General features: G+C 34.5%; 1 protein-coding gene and 1 pseudogene across 1 annotated transcript; both read right to left on the reverse strand.

Moving 5' to 3' along the window:
• Positions 1 to 73: 73 nt before the first annotated feature.
• Positions 74 to 2,640, reverse strand: LOC110713857 (non-functional NADPH-dependent codeinone reductase 2-like). The gene is made up of 4 exons (XM_021892295.1): positions 2,081 to 2,640; positions 930 to 1,173; positions 521 to 694; positions 74 to 416 (listed from the first exon to the last, which is right to left on the reverse strand). The coding sequence occupies exons 1-4, from the start codon at positions 2,176 to 2,178 to the stop codon at positions 192 to 194; spliced, it is 741 nt and encodes a 246-aa protein (XP_021747987.1). The 5' UTR covers positions 2,179 to 2,640; the 3' UTR covers positions 74 to 191.
• Positions 2,641 to 4,037: 1,397 nt separating this feature from the next.
• LOC110713770 lies at positions 4,038 to 19,942 on the reverse strand (annotated as a pseudogene).
• Positions 19,943 to 25,366: the final 5,424 nt, after the last annotated feature.

Genomic DNA, 25,366 nt, shown 5'->3' on the forward strand with positions numbered 1-25,366 from the left:
ACAATAAATGTTTTGGATAATTATACTTACAAACTGCTCAATAGACCATATATCAATTGAAAAATTACCATGACTTGTTCACAACTTATTCATAAATATAGTAACTACTAAACACTTGATAAAGCGAGTTTTAAACAGTCCTAAATTGCGAACTAAGGAAGCAAGAACTTATGGGCTAGAAATTATGGCAATCAGTTTTCACCATCCCAAAGCTCCTCAATTGTATATATAGGACCTAAAGGTGAAGTGTAATCCAGTCCATCACATGTCCTGCCTTGTGGGATACAACAAATCCTCTCATGGTCATCTGAGCTCAGTTCAAAGTCGAAAATTTCAAGGTTCTGTTTCATCCTGTCTTTATTGAAGCTCTTCACGACGACTGTAATGCCAAGCTCATATGCCCACCTCAGTGCAACCTACAAACAATAACTTGTTAGGGGACTTCTGAGTATAAAGGACTAAATAAGATGTTATAAGAGAGCCTAACTACTCCAATGTATGATGATTTGAAGAAAAGTACCTGAGCAACACTCTTTCCTTTAGCCTTTGCTATGTCTTTGAGTATATCGGATCCCATTACTCCGTTGTGTCCTCCAAGAGGGCCACCCAACGGCGAGTATGCTGTTACTATTATTCTTTTCTCCTTGCAGAAGTCTATTAGTTCCTTTTGTTGCCATGTAGGGTTAACTTCCACCTTTACAAATATTTTGACAGTATAACATTGTTATATTGATCTTATATATGAATCTTTAAACAATTTTAGCTATAAATCTGAGTATTTGTGATAATGTTATATGTATTCAAAGTAAACCCGAATCACATTACATTTATGGAGCAAGTAGGCTAGTGGCCTTGCAACACAAATGCCAGCAATTATTTTGAGACGGAGGGAGTAATACATTATACAAATTATAACGTAGAGGACTCACCTGGTTGACTGCTGGTGGTATGGTTGCAGTTGCCATAAGCTGTTTAAGCTTCTTTTTTGTAAAATTGCTAACACCAATGGCTTTGGCGACGCCAAGTCGTTGGCACTCTTCCATGGCAGTCCACACACCCTTGATGTCAAAAGGAAGGAACTCGTCCTTCTTAATGGGATAGGCGGGTGGTCCTGGCTTGGCGCTTACAGGCCAATGTATAAGGTATAGATCCAAGTAGTCCAACTTCATGTTCCTGTATAAAGGATAGAAACAATAATGTAAGCTACCTTTATTTCTTGGAAAATTAAGGCTATTCCAAGATAATTTAATGCTAGGTTTTACTGATTTTGTATTCCAACAATAGTATGAAGTAGTTACTGGTTACATATACTATTTCAAGATCAATTAAGGCTAGGTTATACTAATGTTGTATTCCCTCCCATCCAAAATGAACTACTCGTTTATAATATGCATCTTAATTTTGGTTTTTAGTATTCTTCGAGAAACACAAGGAAACTCAAATCAATCTTCGTGAAAAACAAAAATTATTTGTTCATTACATGACATTTCATTAAATTATTTATTTAGTATTGCGGGGCCCACTTTTAAGGAAAAAGTTTTTAATTTATTTATGAGAATGTCATGTGATAAACAAAATTTGTTGATCTCAAAGATCAACTTGTATTTTCTCTAGAAAAACTAGTCTGATCCGTCATAGGTGGATCTAGGGGGGCCTACCCAGGCCTTGGCACCCCCTATGCCTAGATTTTGATGCATATAAATAAAAAAATTTGTGTAAAATGTATAAGTTTTATAATTGATTAGTAACTTAATGTATAGATATGGAAGGTCAAGGGTTCAATTCCCTTTTGTTTGCACATTTCTTTTTTTTTTTTCCCTTGTGGTGGCTTTATTAATTGAAATACTTTATAACTTCGGCCCGATCTATAAGTAAATTCTAGATCCGCCCTTGTGATCCGTCTCTTTTAACATAAATGTTAAATCAATCTAAGGGAAGATAATCACATAATTTCAACCTAATTCCTTAGAAAGTTAGAATGAACTTTAATCATATGTGTTCTAAAGGGACGACAAATTTAATCTATCATACAATAGTTTATTGGAAAAAACAATTGTTTGAAGTATAAGGAACAACTTACTGTAGGCTAGTTTTGAGAGCAGGAACAACAAGGTTAGGATGTCCAACACTAACCCACAACTTAGAAGTGATAAAGAGGTCCTCTCTTGACTTAACCATCCCACGTTTAAGCAACTCAGAAATGCCCTTCCCTAGAGCCTTTTCAGTGAAATAGATGGTAGCCGTGTCAAAGTGCCGGTAGCCTACTTCCACCGCGTCTAACACGACATCTTTTGTTACTTCATCGGGTACCGGAGGGTTCTAGGCCATGCCTAGACCCAAAACAGGCATTGACACTCCACCATGACTTAGCTGAATTGTTGGAATTTTTGGTGAAGTTGCCTCACTTGCCATGTTTTTTTCTTCCCTACTCTAAATTTCCCCTGATTTTTTGTTTAGTGTTGTAGTAAGAGTAGCTAGTAAGCTGAGTGTAGTGTCTTTATTATTGATGATCACAAGTTTGTGGGGTAATTGCCTAATTGGGTACAAGTACCTTTTTCTTTGGGTTGTATTTTGTGGGAGCCAAGTGCCACGTTAATGTTGGATTTGTTAGATTTGATATATATGTAATTGTTACTAACATGTGAGAGTAACAGAGGACACATGTAGCATTTTAATTTGAACTCGTGCATGTACAACTTTCAATTGATCAATTGATGCTGCCAATTTCATGATCATATGTTTGATCTTTTAGTCATGGTTGGTTGAGTCTAGACCACAATCATATTCAAAGGTAGAGTAGAACAACATCTTGTATATACCTGTTTATAATCTCATGTGAGTGGTCTTACGTTATAAGGGAAAAATAAAAAATACTTTATAAGTCTGAAGAGTTACTTTGATTATCACCAATAAATTAAGTATGAAGTCTCTTCTAGACATACAAATGACTAAATTTGTTGCGTTGTCAAGCTTATTTCATATTGCGTGACATCTTGATCAGTATCATGTATAGAGTTTCATTATTAATTAGGAAAAATATTCAAACTACAACAATAATACCAATCTTGTCCTTTGGAGCCTTGTACAATTATGAAATAAATTAACAACTTATTTACATAAGTTACACATATGGATATAGGACTATAGTCAGGAGTAAGATTAGAGCTGTTAATAGCTGACCCGATCCGAAATTAACTGACCCATCTGAACCCGAAAAATAGTGACCCAAACCCTACCTGACTCGACCTAAAACAAACCCTAGACCCCAATTGACCTGAGTATGTGAGACCCGAACCCAAACATGAACCGACCTGGAGATGACCCGACCCAAATGTAACCTGTAGATTATTAACCTGAACCGAAGCCGACTTGAACCGAAATTGACCCAAACTCGATTTAGCCCATCAAAACCCAAATTTAACCCAACTTGTTACTAACTCGACTTGAATTCAACCTGACCCGTTCTTTACTCGACCCGAATGTAACCCGACCTATTACAAATCCGACCCGAAATCAACCCGACTTGTTATTGACCCGACCCAAATTCAACCCGACTTGTTATTGAACCGACTCGAATTTTACTCAACCTATTACTAACCCGACCCAAAAATTCAACCCGATCTGTTACTCACCCGACCCAAAATCAACATGACTTGTTATTGACCCGACCTAAATTCAACCCAAATTGTTCCTGACCTGATTTCAAATCACCTTAAATTCAATTTAGACCACCTTGTTAGTTAAACTTGAATATGACCCAACTTGAAAATGACCTGACCTGATTGTAACTCGGAAATCATTGACTAGAACATAACCCGAATTGAACCCAAGAATGACTCGACTTGGAAATGACCCAACCTAATTATAACCCGTAAATTATTGACTTGAACCGAACCCGACATAAACTCGAGAATGACCCGACTTGATTATAACCCGCAAATTATTGACTTGAACCGAACCCACTCAAACCCGGCCTGATTCTAACCCGCAAATTATAGACTTGAACCAAACCCAACTCAAACCCGAGAATTACCCTAACCTATTTTAACCCGTGAAAACCCGAATTAAACCCGACCTATTGTTCACCCGACCCAAATGGAACCTGACCTGTTATGAACCCGACCTAAACCTGACCCAAACCCGATAAAATGTATGACCCGACTCAAGCATGACCCAACCCGAACCTGACCCACATAGGTTACGACATTAACCCGAATTGACCCGACCCGAGTTCACCCGACCCAAACCCGACCCGTTTACCCGAATTGACAGCTCTAAGCAAGATCATGACAATTATTAAAATTACAACATAACAATAATTAATTGTAGGACATTGTGTCAAAAAAAAAAAGAAAAAAGAAAAATAAAATGTAGGACATCAAGTGCAATTTGTCACATCTCACATGCTTATTTATTAGTAAAGTGGTCTCAAATTGAAGATCTCCATCCCAAAGCTCCTGGAATGTGCGGTAAGGCCCAATGGGTGAAAGGTAATCCAATCCAGTCAATGTTCTACCTTGTGGGATTTTACCAATCTTCTCGCTGTCTTCTGAGCTCAATTCCCAGTCAAATATTTGAAGGTTTTCTATCATCCATTCCTTGATAAAACTACTCACCACTATTGCTATGCCTTGCTCATATAGTCATATCCCCATCTCAATGCAATCTTAATAATACCAATGAACCATGCTTGCATGTAGAGCACAAATTCATTAGTAGCTGGTTTCTTGGCTAGTTTTTTTTTAGCTAGTTTGTTATTGTTAATTGTTCACTACTGACTTGTTCAACGATGAATGGATATGTTCGTGTAAATCATATAACATTTGTTATACATGTAGGCGTATATGATGCAGTAAAAAAGAGCATTATTTTAATCATGTGATTATATTTTTTTGTTGATTTGAAATTTAGAAATTAGCAAAAAGCATTAAATGAAAAAATAAATAAAAATGAAATACCACAACTCCATACACATAACTCCAATAGCGCAAATACACCTAAGTACATGTAAGTATGCAGAAAATGTGGGTAAGAAGCTCATGCTAGCATTGAAGATGGGTAAGAAGCTCAAGTTGGATGAGATAATCCTTGAATCTGATTGCAAATTCATCATTGACAAACTGTCTAAGGGTACTGTGCTCTCGGCTGACATTGATAAAGTCCTTGGTGATATTATCCTTTTGTGCTCCACGTTTAAATCTGTTTCGTGGTCTCATGTCAAGCGTGACGGCAATTGTGTTGCGCATTATCTAGCTAAGCTTATTCCTTTTGGTATCGAGCAATCTTGGGTTAATCATTGTCCTCAAGAAGTTGCTCCGTATGTACTTATGGACCGTATTGTTGCTAATTAATATATGAGCTTAGCTTGTTTTCAAAAAAAAAAAAAAAAAAGCAGAAAATGTGGGATTGATTTCAATTTTTTTTTTCTTAATGTAACAAGCAATAATCAACATGGTTTGATAGATTCTCAATTCACTATGTGATCAAACTTGTCAGTGATCCCGAACATGTAGTCATAATTGAATGAAATTTTTTATTGAAGGTGATACCAAAAAGAATATAATGATAAAAGAAGTAACAAAAATTAGGGATCATAATATGAATGAATCACCTATCTGTGCAACAGATTTTCCTTTGGCTTTTGCAATTTCTTGGAGAACATACATTATTCTCCATCACCAACTTGTGCTCCTCAAGAGGACTGCCCAATGGTGAGTGTGCTATCACCAAGATTCCATTGGTCTTGCAAAATTTTATGAGTTCCTTTTGTTGCCATTTAGGATTAACTTCGACCTTTTTCAAAATTTGCCACACATTTTTGTTATGTCTTTTCCTCTCCGATAGTCTTCAATTTCCATTTATTTCCGGAGGTTCAAATAAAACAAACATGGTCAAGAGTACTAGTAACGACATACCATATTAAGAATGATTATATGGAGTACCATTGTCTATATTCTAAACATATGCAATGATTTTCCGAGTATGAACTTTGACCATAAACTTAAATATTACTGCGTCGTGAATTGATACAATAACATAATAATATACAAGTATAAGTATATTAAGATTTAGCACAGTGGCATAAATTTCAATACAAATATTTTAACTATATAATTTTGTACTTATTTATAATTTTTAAGAGAGTAGAAGTGAAGTGGAAAATAATGTGTTTTTAATTTATATTTAAAGAAAAGAAGGTATATATACAAATTGTTAAAATCCATACTTTATTTTGAACTTTTCTATAGCCATTTTATTTTCCATTCATTCTAATATTATACATTACATTTGATTTTATGATCAAACTTTATTGTTTAATTCTAATTTGTATATTTGTGCATTGTCAAAACGATTATGATTTCTATGTATGTAATGCACTTATATACTTGTGCATTGTACGTCAATATGTGTTTAGTTAATAGCAAGAATGTTGATTATAACTCACCTGATTGACTGCAAGTGGGATGGTGGCTATGGCTAGAAGTTGCTTGAGCTTTTTACGAGTGAAATTGCACTCGTTGATTGCCTTAGTGAGGCCTAGCCTTTGGTACTCTTCCTGTCTTCCATGGCCGTCCAAACACCTTAGCTTAAGGTCTAATGGTAGGAAATCTTCCTCCTGTAGGGGATACTTAGCTTTGGTTAGAGGTGTGTATTATTCGGATAAAAACCAATCCAATCCAATCCAAACTGAATTATCAATTGGATGGGATCCAACTTTTAAATCGGATTGGATCAGATTGAATTTTTTTTAAAATTCAGATTTTCGGATTGGATCATATTGACCTTGTTCGGATCCAAAAAACCGAAATAACCGAATTATAAAAGCGTTATTTTACAATCAGATATTGTTATATTAATCATGTTAAACTATGTTTATGATTATAATAATATTAATTATGTAAACCTATGTTTTCAATACTTGTATAAATCATGTACTACTATACTTTCAAGAATTGAATTTTATTATTGCAATTTTATTTTTATAATCGCATTAGACCCAACAAAAAAAATCAGCAACGTATTTTAATTCGGATTTTCAGATTGGATCGGATTGGACTTGGTATGTAATTTGAATCGGATTGGATTTGAAAATTAAAAACCGAAATTTATTTCGGATCGGATTGGATTTGGGCTAAATCCAAACCAAAAACCGAATGGACACCCCTAACTTTGGTGGTATTGGCTTTCCACTTACTGGCTAATGTATCATAGGTATTCCAAATTCAAAGCCCTATAAATGTACCAAATGTAGGGATTTAGGTACTATAATGCGGAATTTCACGAATCATATTCGTTTGCACCTAAATAGGATCTACAAGCATAACACATAAAAAATCACATATACATACCTTTGACGGGTGATTTCCACAAGAGATGACTGTCAATTAGGGAGATAATAGAGCCCCAAGCGTTGCTCCTCTACTTAGTGCACGGGATAGGATTGAACCTCCACTACTGCTAGGTAGTTGAGCACGAACACTTCGAACCACTTTCTACTGAGAGGGGAGGAGGAAACCGACCACGAACACCACCACACCACCACCGTGCGCCACCTTGCACTAGGGGGGCTATACAGTTGTATGGACGGGAGGAAGGGAGTAATAGTTGCTCATATATATTTCGTGTAAATTTAATATATTATAAATGTTCATTTTAGATGGACTTTATGTTCATTTGTAGAATGATTAATGTTGAAATTATAATAATTAAAAATTTAAAACTAAAGATGAATTATCAATTAGATTATGGATCGAAACCTCAATTATCAATTAATATTGCTTATTTCAATTCATTAATTAAAATTTTATTTACTGATTTTTTTCTATACATGAAATGTAATCTATAGTATATGTTCATTTTAGGATGAATTCATGTTCAATTGTAGAAGGAATAATATTCAAATTATATATCATTAAAATTAAAGATATATAAATGTGACTTGTGGAATCAAAACGTCAATAATCAAGTAATATTACTTCATTCTTTAATTAAAACGGATAGTTGGAGAATTTTAGATAGTAAATTTAAGCTACAGTAAATGTTCATTTAAATGGAATTCATGTTCATTTGTAGAAGGAATAATGGTCAAATATAAAGACAAATTATCAATTTATTAATGGAATTGAATAATCCATTATTAATTATTATAACTTAATTCTTTAATTAAAACTCTTATGTGGTGAATTTTGGCTAATAAATTAAATCTATTCTAATTATTCATTTTAGATGTAATTTATTTTTATTTATGGTCATTTTCACATTGATATTTTAATTAAACTTGATACATGTTTATTCTCATATATATGTGTTAAAGAATATTCATTTGAAATTTAATACATGTTCATTTTCATATTGAAAGATGTTCATTTGCAATTTAATACTTGTTCATTCTCGTATCTAAACATGTTCATTCTCACATTAAAAGATACGAAGTATTTGTTTTTATTTTAATACTTGTTTGTTATCAGAAAAATGCTCAATTAAATTTCAATATTTGTTCATTACCGTATTAAAAGATGTTTGGTTGACTTTTAATACTTAGTTCATTTTTATATTGAAAGATGTTTATTTAGATTTTAATATTTGTTCATTCTCATACTAAATTATGTTTTTTCTAGCAATGTGTTCAAATTTGTATTTGTAAATGCTTATTATATTATCTTGCTTTGTTTATGGCGTGCATTTATTAGTACTAACGTATTCTTTTTAAAAAATTCTCTTATTACACGGGATGGATAATTAAATAAAAAGTTGAAGACGATAATAAATATATTGAGAAAAAAAAATATGTATCAAGAAAAGCACACAAACATCATACAACAAGGAGGATGATTCTATATAGTAGTATCTTTATTCACACTAAATGTATTAAATCAAAAGACGATGTTTAATTTGTAAAGCACATATGTAATACGTACATTATTTAAGTTTAATTTTTTTAAAAATTTTCCCTTGAAGTTTTTATTTTTATTTATTAAATTATTTATATCTACATTAAAAAAGTTGAGAAAAAAAGTTCCCTTTTATGCTTAAGAGACAATAAATATATATTTATTTAAAATAATATTTTTATTGTAATTGAATTACTTTTATTATTGAAAGATATTTTTTCACGAAATTTATTAAATTAATTAAATAACAAGGCAAATTAATAAAAAAATTATTTAACAAAAAATTTGAAAATAGTACGTCGTATTAACAAAATTGAACATTTAATGATGCAAAATTGAACATTTACATATATAAAAATGAACATTTTTCATGTGATCCGAAGTTGAAAAACTGAAAATGACGTCATTAGAAAGAGAAAGGGTGTGCAGGTAGTGCTACCTGCATTTGAGTGTAGGCAAAAAATTTGTATTTAAAACCCATTTGGTCGGCCACTCCACGATGCACAATAATGGGCTTCCTTATTTTGTCAATCCATCTTCCTTTTGTGTGACCTTATAGAATCCATTCGATTGAGCTTTAGAGTATTTGACTAGCCCAAAGATCATTGATCACGTCTAGCAACAGATAATGACGTCCCAAAAGAACGAACTTAATTATCTTCATAATTTGGTCCATTATATATCTAGTATTTGCACTTGACGAAAATATAAATCCTTCAACAACACTCGACATCATCACATGCTCTGGTTTCAATACTTCAGTGCATGATTTTGTCATAAATTTTATAATTGATAGGTTGTATATATATATATTTTTTTTGAGACACAAGCTTCTCAAAAGTTAGGTTTCAATTAATGTGTTAGATGATTGTTTAAAAAAAAGGTTAAAAAGGTACTCGTACGTAATTTAAGACAAATTAAATTAAATTAACATAACCTTTTAATTCATATATATCAAGACACTAAATGCTTCCTAACAACAAAGGTTTGCAAGCTAAGGTTTAGGCTCTTTATATTTATCCTCACATAAGTTTTTTCACGAAAACTAATATGAAAATATTTAGACAATTTCATTGTCAATAAAGGATAATCAATTTTGATTCACAATTCCAATAAGTGTGTTCTAATAAACTAAGTTCGAAGCCAATAAAATTTATAATTGTATAAGTCAATTTTTCATGTCTAATATTTCGTAATTAGTTTATTCAAGTAATTTTTCAATAGTTAGGGGAGAACACAACTTTATTACCAGTGTTGCTTTCAGTGAACCCAATATTTATGATGAATCTATCGATCCAAATTGCTTATTTTAGCTTTTCATTTTAACATACAAAGTTACAACCACTATATTATCAACAATACTATAACATGCAATTTTAAATGATGTTAGTTCTAGTTTCTAATATTGCTGATCAATTCTCATTTTATCATGCATGTTTAATGTGAACTAATCTCAAATTCTCATTCATCAATGTAAAATATAAATTTTATTTTAAAAAAGATTAATAATTATCTAATCTCACTAACTAATTCAAAGTTAATTAAATGATCTTAGGGTTGATGATTGTACAACGGAAGCAAATTAAGGATGTAGAGATTGATAAATAATAAGGAGATAGATAAAGCCAATATAAGTAGATTCAAATTGGATACACAATATTTAACGTGGGAAAAATTATAAAAAAACCCACGAACGACGAGTGTCGAAATAATCCACTATATGAAAAATAGGAGAGTACAAAAACCCTTGAAAAGGTGAGTATTACAAGAAACTCTCACTATAGTAACTCACAAAGGAGTAATACAAATAATGAATAGTGGATTATGGAGATTGTGTGTTGGTAGAAACTCCGATCATGATAGTTATCTTAGAAAGTAGTATTTGTAGGTAAATTCTCTCTAAGCATGGAGGGACACTCATAGAGTGTATGAGAGTATCAGAGTATTGAAGGATATATAGGTGGAAACATACTCCAAATGATGCCCAACACCTTATATTTATAGGTGATGTAAGGAGGTGGAGGAAGTGTGTGGAATTTTCTTTACACAGTTGTCCACATAAATATAGAACTTTCTTGACCATTCATTGCTTCTAGATTCTTCCACCATTCTCCATCAATTTCTCGATTATTTTAGAATTTTGTACAAACCTTGACATATAATGAATTGGGCTATGGAATTTGGGCCACACTTAACCCACCAAATGCCATTGATTAAAAGTCGCACTAACAAAGTACAAAGTATATTTGATTTGGAACGAATATAATATAATGTGTAACTTTGTTAATAAGCAATAGGAAAAATTGATGGGAATAATCCCACCTTTGGGGCATCCGCGAAAAATAATCCCACCTTTGGGATATTTTTAAATATTCCGACCATTATACTAAATCTGCTCAAAATGGTCCCAAGTGACTTGTAACCGGTTGATTAGGTAATTTTATTTTTAATTAACCCTAATCTACACATGTCACAACGTTATTGGTCAAGAAAAAAACTTTTACTTTTATTTTTTTTTGAAGAAATAATTATTACTTTTTTTTTGGATTCTTTCCCTAAAAAATGTTGATTTTTTTTATCTAATTCCCAAAATACAGCTATTTTTTAAAAATTTCCCACTATACCGTCCACGTCATCGGTTTAGTATGACTTTTTTTATTTACTGTTTTATTGCAAAACCGCTACTTCAAGTAGCGGTTTATACTTGGTATCAATTTTAAGCGAAGCAAGTTTCCTTTCTTCGCTCTAAATCTCTACAGCCAACCAACCTTCTAGAGTTCTAGTATGTTAAGGAGAGCGCCTCAATCACCATGGCAGGAGCAATCCGCCGCCGACTAACCTCCACCATCGAGCCGCTCCTGCGACAATTCTGCTACTGTTTTAATTTATCCTAATTTTGTTGGTGAATTGTTAGTTAGTTGCCTTAACGTTTTTTTTTTCAATTGAATTATTATGATTGTCAAATAATTATCAGAATCGTAAGTTTGATGAATGAAATTAGAATTGAGAGAAAGATGTGAGAGATGAATTTGGAAATAAATGGAGTTTGATTGACAAGTGATGGTTTCAGGGATGGTTTTCGTTGAGAAAAATGTATGTGAGTGTGTAGACACCCATTTGTGTCTCCCCAAAACCAAACCCGGTGATGAGTACCTTTCACGTCGAATCATAATCGAATGAAGTGAAAGTGTGGAAAGTTTAGTGTTGCGGATAGTTTTAATTCTTTTTTCTTCTATCTGTTTTTGAAAATTTATTTTAAGAAAACAGCCAATCCAATTTGGTTGGTTCATGATATGGGTCCAATAGTAGTGTAGTTGGATGGGGCTTGACAAGAGCTTTGATATATTATAAGCCCAATTCCGATGAATATTGAGGAAGTTATGGCCAATTTAATAAACTGGGCCCGGTTTGAGCCTCATGTGCGGCCCAATGATCTGGGGAGGGCCTAATATGATTTATCATTCCTAATGCAATTAGGTATGGTTTTAGTCTTCTAGATTCTTCTAGAAGGTTATTTTCATTCCTAATTCAATTAGCATTGATAAATTGACTTTTGTTGACTTTTTAGAGTTTTAATTAAAATCAAAGAGCATTTTTGAGGGAAATACGATTTTATCCTCCTGTACGGCAATTTTTATCTGATTTTAAGAAAACGCGTGAAATTCCAGATCAGCGACAAACGCCAGCTGTAGTGCCTGGCGCTACGCTTGGCTCCTGGCGCTAATGTTGGCGCTGGTTCAATTTTATGTGCGCCAGACTCTGTTTTGATATTTTATCTTTTTGGCTGATTTTCTCTATAAATAACATATTAAAAACTCCTTTTTTGATAACCAGTTTTCATCAACAATCATCTATAACCAATTTTGATTAACCAACTCTCATCAAGATTCTCTTGATTAGTCTCTCTCTCTCTCTCTCTTTTCTAAACTAGCTTCTCTCAAATATAAAAATTCCGCATTCATTAGATCTAGAAACACCTAGCCATATTCGAAGTTGCCTTCGCCCTAGACGTGAAAGGTTTAATTTCTAAGGGTTTGGTCCCAAATCTCTCTTTCAATTATTTAATTTAATTGTTTGTTTATTATTTTCCTTGAATTTACTAACGTGTGTATTTTGTTATTAGTGTAGGGAATAATTTCAAGCTTTTAAAATCCCACTAGCTCGAACCCCACTGTGATCATACACTAAAGTACGGTGGCGTCCAAAAGGGAAGAAGATAGAGCAAAAGAGTCGCCAACAAGTTTTTAAGGAACTTGTAAACCGTTCATAGGATGAAGGTTACACCCCTTAACAATCCAAGAGATCGTCAACTCCATAAGGTCATGAAACAAATAAGGGTCCGGGGATGAAGGTACAAATCCAACCTAAAAAAGATTGAACCTGCCCTAATAATAGGCCTCTACTTTATTCTGATCGTATTCATGTGCGCTTTTTAATTAACATGCAATCATTAGATTAACCCTAAACATGTTTATCTATGTTGGTTGAATATAATGCACAAATAAACTATTATTGGCGATCACTTGAATTTATAATCACATTAACCCTAAACAAGATTATTAATTATCTTATTAAGCGTGATTACAAGTATAAAATTCCCTTTAACATGCAATAAAGGTGATCAAGCAATAAAAAAAAATCAAGCAACATAATAATAAATTATCATAATAATAATTAAAATCATCATAAATCATAACAAATATAATCATAATCATGTTCATGTTAATATTAAAGCATAATAGAAGCAAGATCCTAGGCATGATACTAACAAGATTAATAACAAACCCTAACATGTCACTAAGCAAATAAAAATCAAATCTTTAACCCTAACATGATACTAACAATCATAAATATTAGGAAGAGCATAGGAAGCATCATAGGAATCATATTCAATATTAAAAATACCCTAGACATGATACTAGGAATATAATAATAACAATATAAACATGATTTCTACATCATAACATCAATTAAAACCATTAAAGCACTTACTTTGATGCCTCGTACCTCTTTCTAATAACAAAATACACACGTTAGTAACTTCAAGGAAAATAATAATCAAAACAATTAAATTAAATAATTGAAAGAGATATTTGGGACCAAACCCTCAGAAATTAAAAACCTTTCACGTTTAAGGACGAAGGAAACTTCGAATATGGCTAGGTGTTTCTTGATCTTTTGAATGAGGAATTTTGTATGAAAACAAAGAAAGAATTGAAAGAAAGATGAATGGAAGAGAATGCTAATTAAAACTTGTGAATGAGGAGAATTGGTGAATAATAGATGTAGATGATGAATGAAAACAGAGTTTTTGATACGATATTTATAGAGAAAATCAGCGAAAAAAGATAATTTAACAAAACAGAGCCTGACGCACGCAAAACAAGGTTGGCGCCAACCTTGGCTAGCTGGCGCCAGCCTGGTTCCAGGCGCCAATGCCTGGGGTTGGACGCCAAACTGGATTTTAACGCGTTTTCGAAAATCTGATAAATTTCCCGTACTAGAGGATAAAATAATATAATTTCTTCGAAAATGCTATTTGATTTTGATTAAAACTCTGAAAAGTCAACAAAGTCAATTTATCAATGCTAATTGAATTAGGAATGAAAAGAACCTTCTAGAAGATTCTTGAAGACTAAAACCATTCCTAATTGCATTAGGAATGATAAATCACATTAGGCCCTCCCCAAGATCATTGGGCCGCACATAAAGCTCAAACCGGGCCCAGTTTAGTAAATTGGCCATAATTTCCTCAATATTCATCGGAATTGGGCTTATAATATATCGTTGGAAAGGTCTTTGCAAGCCCCATCCAACTACACTACTATAAGACCCATATCATGGACCAACCAAACTTTATTGGCTGTTTTCTTAAAATAAAGTTTTTAAAAAAAACAGAGAGAAGAGAACAGAAATAAAAACTTTCCGCAACACTAGACCTTTCCACACTTTCGTTTCATTCGATTATGATTCGACGTGAAAGGTACTCATCACTGGGTTTGGTTTTGGGGAGACACAAACGGGTGTCTACAATTAGAAAGAGGTACGAGGCATCAAAGGAAGTACTTTAATGGTTTTATTGATGTTATGATGTAGAGTTTATGCTTAGTTTGTTATTATGATATTCCTAGTATCATGTCTAGGGCAATTTTAATATCAAGTATGATTAAAAGTACGATGTCTTTTATGTTCTTCCTAATATTTATTCATGTTAGTATCATGTTAGGGTTAAAGATTTGATTTTTATTGCTTAGTGACATGCTAGGGTTTGTTATTAATCTTGTTAGTATCATGCCTAGGATCTTGCTATTATTATGCTTTAACATGATTTATGATTTATAATTATAATTGTTATAATTATTGTTATGATGATTATTTTTTAATTATGATTGTTATGATTATAATTATTGATTATTATGATTATTATGTTGCATGATATTTATTTTTTATTGCTTGATCACCTTTTTTATGCATGTTAAAGGGAATTTGTACTTGTAATCATGCTATATAAGATAATTATTAATCTTGTTAGGGTTAATGTGATTATAATTCAAGTGATCCCCAATAATAGTTTTATTTGTGCATTAATATTCAACCAACATAGATAAACAGGTTTAGGGTAAACCTATTGATTATATGTTAATTAGAAAGCGCATATGAATACGATCAGAATAAAGTAGAGGCCTATTATTAGGGCAGGTTCAATCTCTTTTAGGTTGGATTTGTACCTTCATCCCCGAACCCTTATTTGGTTCAAGACCTTATGGAGTTGACAATCTCTTGGATCGTTAAGGGGTGTAACCTTCACCCTGTGAACGGTTTACAAGTTCCTAAAACTTGTTGGCGACTCTTTTGCTCTAGCTTCTTTCCCTTTGGACGCCACCGTAATTTAGTGTATGATAGCAGTGGGGTTCAAGCTAGGGGATTAACGCTTGAAATATTCCCTACAGAGTGATACTTACTACAGTTTCAATTTTGGGTTGGAATATTAAATTATATACTACTCCCTCCGTTTTTAAATACTTGCTTCACTTTTCTTTTCCGGCCGTTTTTAAATACTTTCTCCATTTCCTTTTTTTGGAAAACTTTTACAATATTTAATTCCTTTCTCACACTTAGTGGACCCAACATATTACTTTCTCTCCTCCTGTTCTTCCACTACTTTTGCTTTTCACAATTTTTTCATTTTCTCAACTACCCCACTACCTCCATATTTTATTACTTTCACCAATTTCTCCTAAAACTCCGCGCATGGAGAAACGGAGCAAGTATTTAAAAATAGAGGGAGTACATATTTGAATTAGATTCATGCATATGTCAAAGAAGATTTACTATGGAAAAAGAGGAAGGATAGGGTTGAGAAATGCAGGTGTTGAAGATGCTCAAAGCCTTTAACTTGGTTTTTTATTTTTTTTTTATTTGTTTTATAGTTCAGATGAAAACTGCCACTTCAATTAGCGGTTTTCACTTGAACAGTAAAAAAAATAAAAAAACTCCTGATTTTTGTATATTTGCTGACGTGGACAGTATAATGGGAAATTTTAAAAAAAAGTGGCTGTATTTTGGGAAAGGGCTCTTTTTTTTAAGGAAATAAAGAAATAATTATTACTAATTAAACTTAATTAACTTATTTAAAACTAACTTTTTAAAAACTAATTAAAAATTTAAAACAACCACCACCACCAGCCCTAAACCTATCCACCTCTCCGCCCTACCACTGACCCAAATCGGTCGCCGGCCTCCGGCGCTGAACGCAACTCCCTCACGCCTATCGCCGCCACTCCTGTACCCTTTTCCGGTCACATCTCTTACCGAAATTAAGGCTGGAAAAGGAGGGGGACGAAATCGAGGCATGGGAAGGGTGGTGTAGGCAAAAATTTGGCCGAGGAGAAGGGGACAAGGCCGAAAAAGTGACAGGGGAAGGGGTGGACTTGGTGGGGGAAGTAGGATGCCGGGATTGGGATGAGGAAGGGTTTTGAATTGAAGGTTCTTAGTTGTTCAGGGAGACGAGGAGGGGGTTGGGGTCTGGATGAGAATAGGGTTTTCAGAGGAGGGAATTAGTGGCGACGTCGGCGCCGGCGCTGGTTAGGGCCTGGGTATGTAACTTGTTATAACATGTTACATGACCGGTTGAGACCGTTTTGAGCGGATTGAGTATAAAGGTCAGATTATTTAAAAATATCCCAAAGGTGGGATTGTTTTTCGTGGATGCCCCAAAGGTGGGATTACTCCTAGCAATTTTTCCTAAGTAATAACTTATCATTCATGGAATTGAAGTATATATGCAAGAATTACGTACTCTAAACTCCTTTTTAGAGCAGGGACAACAAGATGAGGATGAGCATCACTACACCACAACTTAGAAGTCACAAAAATATCCTCTCTTGATTTAATCATCGATCCCACGTTCAAGTGCCTCCGAGATAGCCTGACCAAGACCCTTCGCAGTCAAGTAGATGGGGGTTGTGTCAAAGTGTCGGTATCCGACTTCAATAGCTTCGAGGGCCACTGCTTTCGACCCCTCGTCAGGGACTCGTGGGTTTGGCCCCATGCCAAAACCCTAAATTGGTAATGACACTCCTCCATGGCTTAGTTGAACCATTGGTATACTTGGTGGACTTGCCACATCTCCCATTTTTCTTTATTTTCCCTTTTTTGCTTGCTTGTTGAGTGCTTAGAAATTAACAGTATATGCTAAAATTAGTTTTTAAAATTTTATTCCTTCATTTTTGGAAAAACTAGAGAGTTATTATGAGAGTGACAATGACAAGTAAATAAGTGGTGAATGCATAATTGATTTGCCATGTGATATATGGAAATGTGTGAATTGTGATCCATCTATTTTTGTTTTTGTTTTTGTTTTTTTTTTGACAAAAGCAAATGTATTTATAAAATCAGAGTTTACAACATACAAAATAAGAACTAAAACTTAAAGTATGGCTTTTAACACTTCAGCCTTTACAATAACTTTGACATTAAAAATAAAGATAAACTTGAGTTGGCCGGACTTGTCGCGGATAAGGGATTCCTAACAAACCAAGGAGCAAAAATATACTACACACCATAAAGAGAGCAACGGAGAGAATCAAAACTGTTTGACCATGGCTAGCTTTTCTTTACGTGGCGGGATCAACTCATCACCAAGTAAGGTCATCAAACGGGTCATTTGAACTAGTGACCTTCCAACCAATAGCTTTCCTTGTTGGAAAGAAAGCTTTGACAACGTCGAGGCTCGAGAAACCCCAAAACAAAGTTTGGGCGCCTGCTTTAGATAACAAATTTCAAGAGTAATGATCCCAAGAATCATTACAACTAAGGGAAACAAAACCATACTAGTACCACTCCAACAACATACACACTTCACCTTAGCCAAGACCAACTTTTTGTTCAAATCCCCACCTACCAAACCTATAAACTCTCTTACCACTAAAACCACACCACAATCCTTAACAAAGGATTCTAACTCCCTCTGCACACAAACATCCATAATATTATAGCCAAAACAACTTAAAAGCCCGGAAAACAACCAAAGGGGCCTAAAAAATACCATAAAACAAACTAAAACAAGTAAACTGTGATAATTACCAACTAAAAACATACTTAGGAAAGAGAAAAAACCAGAGAAGAGCACCGTCCAAACCGAAGTATTTGAAACCAAGAACACAAGGGCCTCGAAACCGTAGCCTTAACTTCACCGTATCCGTCACGATCTTCTCTTGACGACGACATTAGGCCTACCCCTCCAGCGCAAGGACCCACAAAACCCTAACCCTAACTTCACCGTTTCCGTCACGGTCAAATTTACCAATGACCTATGACGACGGCATTAGGCCTAGCCCTTAGGCCTTGTTTCACCGTCGGAGAAACCCTTTGAATAAACAATAACCTTCCACGTAAAGGTGGGAAACGGTGTCGGAGTTGACGATCTGAAAACTCCCCTCGAACTCTTTATAAACTAGGATAAGCTCACACAAACACCTCAAATTAGGATCAAAATCCTCAAGAAAGAAGGAGACACCTTCTTCGGCTTTTAGAGGGTGGGGGATCAGAATTGCCTAAAACAAGAGGGGGAACTGAGATGAAAGGAGAGGAGAAACTGAAGAAAATAAAGGAACAAGAAAGAGGGGGAGGAGGCTCGCCGGAGTACGGCCGCGGCGCCGGAACTTTGGCGAGCTCCTAGGGTTTAAAAGGGGGAAGTTGAAACAGAGGAGAGAGAACAGAGGTTTTTAAGAGAGGAGAGAGAAGCGCTGCTTGTACTTGATCCATCTATTTTAGGAGACAATATATTTTGATTTTTGATTACATTGTTTTATTATTGTCCATGGGGTATCCGGTTATGGACTCATTCTAGCTTACATTGTAAATTTTGTGATCATGTGATGGGAGTCTAATGGTGCAGAAGTGTGCAATTGAATTGGATTAGATTGAATTGAATTGGATTTCATTAGAGATGGGTTGGTGAGTTCGTTAGGTGGGTCATGAAGTTCGACGATCCAATTTTAGTCCTAAATTGACTGGGATATTGTCATTGCTTAGCAATAATAGTTGAACGAGAGTTGAAGTTATTGTTAAGTTAACTTAATGTGAAATAATAATAGTTAAACTTAATAAATTTTAGATGATATCTAAGGCATTCCATTCACCTTATTTTCACTTTTTTTTAGATTTAATAAATTAAGTAAGTTTAAGAAAAATAATTAATCCTATTAAGGGTAATTTTAGTTCATATGACAAGTAAAATAAGTATTAAACAAATTCTAAAAATTTATAATAAATTCAAATTAAATAATGGCCTGTTTGGATACATGGATTTCATTTGAAATCCTAGAATTGGGCCAAATACATTGTTTGGTAAGTTTAGGAATTTGGATTTTTATTTGGCCCAAATCCAAACCAAGCCAAACTTAAGTTTAATGTTATGAATTTCAAATTATCATTAAAATTACGTCATTTTAAATCCTTCATCGTATATCTCTAGTTCTCTACCTAACCTCTTCAACTCCTCCTCCATTACCATCATTACACCACCACAACGTTTCTCTCTCCTCCATTGCTCTCAACTACAACAAATTTTTTTTTGGAGATTCGTCAATCAACTACAGAATGAAGGCAATTGCAACAATCTCGATGTTTACAATTTTTTTTTTTTTTGCTCAATTTGAAGCAAGATTCAAGTTTTAATGTTGTAGACTCATCTTAATTTTACAATTTATATTATTTGGCATGTAAATAAAAAAAATTCATTTGAAAAATAATTTATGGGTAGAATTAGGGTTTATAAATTCAAGTATTATTTTCATTTTGATTCAAATCGATTAGATTGTAATTTTCTTAGAATTAGCATGCAATTTTTTTTGCTTCTGTAATCGTTAAAGAAGAGCGAAGTCGCATTGTTTGCCTAGTTTGTCGGATGTCTGTACTTTGAGCTTTTCTTTTTTTCTTTTTTTCTTTTTTTTTTTTGTGAAATTTTGTGGTGGAGTTTATCCTTTCTTATCAATTATTAGTTATTGATAGTTTGATTGTTGTAACTATTGTAAATTGAATCTTTTATCTCCCAAATCTTATTTGTCTCCAAATATATTGTTATTGTTGAAATTCTAAATTGAAATTCTAAAATTGAAATTCTAATGCTTCCCAAACATGTATATTGAAATTGAATTCCAGATATTCAAATTCTGAATTTGAATTCAATCATTTGGAATGAATTACCCATATCCAAATAGAACCTAAGATAAATTTAGAATAATGCAAATCAGGTGAATAAACATACACCCTTAAGCATTATTACAAGTATCATATAATTTTTTAAGTTAGTTTTAACAACGTAAATATTATTTCATCTGCATGTCATACAATTCTTAATAATTAAGATATCTGAAATTGTAAATAATTTATCATTTATGATGCTGAAATTTATGTTACTCGTAGAAAACATAACCTGATATTAGGCTGAGCACAGTTTTAAAACCATGGAATAAATAATGGACAATTTAAATATATTGATGTTCAAATGTGTGCATTGTATTAAACTCAAGGAAATACTAGAGAAAATGGCTTAGCCTTTGTATTGATATTAAACACATATATGTACTCAATACAATAGAATACCTAACTTGCCTAAAACTCCTAACAAGATAAACTTTCCAAATATACTATATTAATATATTTAACCAACCAAACTCTAATACTCCCCTCAAGTTGGAGCATGTAAATCACGAATGCCCAACTTGCGTAAGAGAAAACCAAACTGTTGTTGTTCAAGGGCCTTGGTATGAATATCTGTCGAAACATATGAGGTAGTAATATTACCGTTTAACAACTCATCACGAACAAAATGACAATCTACCTCAATATACTTCGTATGTTCACGAAACACTGGATTCTTAGGTATATGAAGAGCCGAATGACTATCACAAAACAACTGCATAGGCTTCGAGTGACACCAAGAACAAACAACAATTGCATCAACCACTTCAATTCACGAGTAATAAAAGCCATAGACTTGTATTCGACTTCTGCCGAGGATGTTGATACGGTAGGTTGTTTCTTAATCTTCCAAGAAATAGGGGAACGACCTTAGAACACAAAATAACCTGTCAAGGATCGCCGAGTCAACGAGCACACCGCCCAATCACTGTCACAAAATGCCATTAAGCGTGAATCCTTCATAAGTCATAACAAAATACCTTGTCCCGGACTACCCTTAAGGTAGCGCAGGACATGAATGGCTGCATCCCAATGTGAAACCTGTGAAACACTAAAAAAACTATGCCAAAACATGCACTGAATAACTCAACTCTGGTCAAGTGACTGACAAATATACTAACTGTCCAACCAAACGACGATACTGTTCTAGTTGTGCGAACTGCTCACCGGAAGCATGTGCAAGATGATGATTCTGCTCCTTAGGAGTATCAATGGGTTTACAACCAAATATTCCTGCCTCAGTTAAAACATCTAGTGCATACTTTTGTTGTGAAAGAAAGATACCCTCTAGACTCTGAACAACCTCAATGCCTAAGAAATACTTAAGCAGACTCAAATCCTTCATATGAAAGAATTTACACAAATAGGCTTTAAACCGAACAATGGCCTCATGAGAAGAGCCTGCAATAATCAAGTCATTGACATATACCAGTACATGCAACAAAACACTACCTTGTACATAGCTAAACAAAGAGTAATCAACATATGAGTTTTTAAACCCAAAACCTTGCAGAGCACTAGACAATTTTGAAAACCACTGTCTAGGGGCTTGTTTCAAGCTTTATAAAGATTTTCACAACTTGCAAAATTTTCCAGATGTCGGAGTGCCGTAGCCTGGAGGAAACTACATATATACTTCTTCATCCAAATCGCCATGAAGAAATGCATTGTGAACATCCATCTAATGTAACTCCCAATTCATAGACACAACAACAGCTAAGAGAATACGTACCGTGTTTATTTTTTCAACAGGAGAAAACGTCTCATTATAATCAACACCTTTGACCTGTCGGTTGCCATGAACAACAAAACGAGCCTTGAGATGCTCCACCTTTGACTTATCAGTATACTTAATTTTGTACACCCAACCACTACCAATTACTCTTTTGCCGGGAGGAAGATCCTTAACGGTCCATGTGCCATTACGATCGTTCTAGAGCATCAATCTCATCTTGCATAGCCTTACACCAACTGACGTCTTTCACCTCCTTTTGGAATGAAGTCGGTTCCTTTCCCTTGGTGATCGTCGCCAAAAAACACATGTGTCTCATAAAAACAGGATTATATTTAACATCACAAGCCATAGGGAAAGGTTTACCTGAGGAAAGTGATTGAGGAGGGCCGACAACTAATGTAGCGAGGTCTATATTTTCAATGATGATTGTATGAGTAACATAATTTCAATGCCACAAAGCAGGGCGTTTTTCTCGATGACCACGATCCAAATTATCCGACGAACTCCCCCCTAATAGTCCAACGATATAAAATATTTTACCCGTCTAATTCTTGCTCAACAATAGTAATCGATCGCTTGTCACTACCAAAACCACCACGAGACAGTGAACCACCTTCATCGGCCACCCCCGGCTGCCGGGGTACCACCACAGGCTGCCTCACGGTGGCGGTTGTGTCGGACAGCCTGACCAGGCCAGGCTGGGTTGCGGGCTGCCCAGCACTGGCTGGGCACTGTGTTGCTGCTGCTGGCTGCCACGGCCCTGGCCAACTGCCGCTGGAATTCCAGCAGGCTGGGCAGTGGCCTTTGTTGGAAATTCCAGCGGCCTGCCAGCAGGCGCTGGCTGGGGAGGGGTTTGACCTGGGCAGGCTGTGCCGCAGCTGGGTTGTGGTGCGAACTGTTTCGAGGATGGCACACCCCCACACGCATCATAGCACCAAACGCATCAAAATTATTGTCCTCCCAAGCCGGCGGATTTGCAAAATACTTTTTTCACAATAATCTCCGTTCATCCGGAAGAGACTCAAGATACGGGAATTTATCCTAAAAAAACTAAACATCCCGACTTACAAAAAAACATTCGTCTTTAAATCATAAAGACGCCAACCTTTCTTTCCATGAGGATAACCGACAAAAATACACCACCGACTGCGAGAATCAAACTTGTCCTTAACTCGAGGACGATTCGCAGCATAAGCAAGACTACTAAAAATCCGCAAACTATCATAAGAAGGAGATTGACAAAATAAAAGCTCATTAGGGGTTTTACCTTTCAAAACCGGACTCGGAGTGCGATAAATAAGATGCACCGCAGTCATAACACACTCACCCCAAAAATACTTTGGCAACTTTGCCTAAAATAGAAGAGCACGGGTGTAGGGAATATTTCAAGCGTTAATCCCCTTGCTTGAAACCCACTGTGATCATACACTAAAGTACGGTGGCATCCAAATGGAAAGAAGATAGAGCAAAAGAGTCGCCAACAAGTTTGTTTTATGAACTTGTAAACCATTCACGAGGTGAAGGTTACACCCCTTAACGATCCAAGAGATTGTCAACTCCATAAGGTCTTGAACCAAATAGGGTTCGGGGATGAAGGTACAAATCCAACCTAAAAGAGATTGAACCTGCCCAAATAATAGGCCTCTACTTTATTCTGATCGTATTCATGTGCGCTTTCTGACTAACATGCAGTCAATAGGTTTAACCCTAAACATGTTTATCTATGTTGGTTGAATATTAATGCACAAATAAAACTATTATTGGCGATCACTTGAAATTATAATCAAATTAACCCTAACAAAGATTATTAATTATCTTATTAAGCATGATTACAAGTACAAATTCCCTTTAAACATGCATAAAAGGCGTGACCAAGCAATAACAATAAATATATCAAGCAACATAATATATAATAAAAATAATAATAATCATAATAATAAACAAAACCATAATCATCATAAATAATTATAATCATAAATCATAAAAATAATCATGATAATTATGTTAAAGCATAAAAATAGCAAGATCCTAGACATGATACTAACAAGATTAATAATAAACACTAGCATGTCACTAACAATAAAAATTAAATATTTAATCCTAACATGATACTAACAATCATAAATATTAGGAAGAACATAAAAGGCATCATACTTTTAACTATACTTAGTATTAAAGTTACCCTAGACATGATACTAGGAATTTAGTGTTGTCACCCTAAACATGATTTCTACATCATAACATCAATAAAAATCATTAAAATACTTACTTTGATGCCTCGTACCTATTTCTAACAACAAAATACACACGTTAGTAACTTCAAGGAAAACAATAAACAACAATAATCAAATTAAATAATTGAAAGAGAGATTTGGGACCAAACCCTCAGAAATTAAAACCTTTCACGTCTAGGGCGAAGGCAACTTCGAATATGGCTAGGTGTATCTAGATCTAATGAATGCGGAATATTGTATTTGAGAGAAGGCTAGTTTAGACTAGAGAGAGAGAGATAAAGGAAATCTTGATGAGAGTTGTTAGATTGTAGATGAATGAAAATTGGTTATCGAAAACGGAGTTTTTAGCACGTTATTTATAGAGAAAATCAGCCAAAAAGATAAAATATCAAAACAGAGTTCAGGCGCACATAAATCGATGTTGGCGCCAACGCTGGCTATTGGCGCCAGACGCCAATGCCAGCGCCAGGCACCAAGCGTAGCGCCAGGCGCTACAGCTGGCGTTTGGCGCTGATTCAGAAATTCACGCGTTTTCTTAAAATCAGATAAAAATTGTCGTACAAGAGGATACAATCGTATCTTTCCTTTAAAAATGCTCTTTGATTTTAATAAACTCTGAAAAGTCAATAAAAGTCAATTTATCAAAGCTAATTGAATTAGGAATGAAAAGAACCTTCTCGAAGAATCCAGAAGACTAAAACCATTCCTAATTGCATTAGGAATGATAAATTTATATTAGGCCCTCCCCTAGATCATTGGGCCGCATATAAGGCTCAAACCGGGCCCAGTTCAGTAAATTG

Source organism: Chenopodium quinoa, unplaced genomic scaffold (assembly GCF_001683475.1).
Source record: "Chenopodium quinoa cultivar QQ74 unplaced genomic scaffold, ASM168347v1, whole genome shotgun sequence".
In the NCBI taxonomy this organism is placed as follows: Eukaryota; Viridiplantae; Streptophyta; class Magnoliopsida; order Caryophyllales; family Amaranthaceae; genus Chenopodium; species Chenopodium quinoa.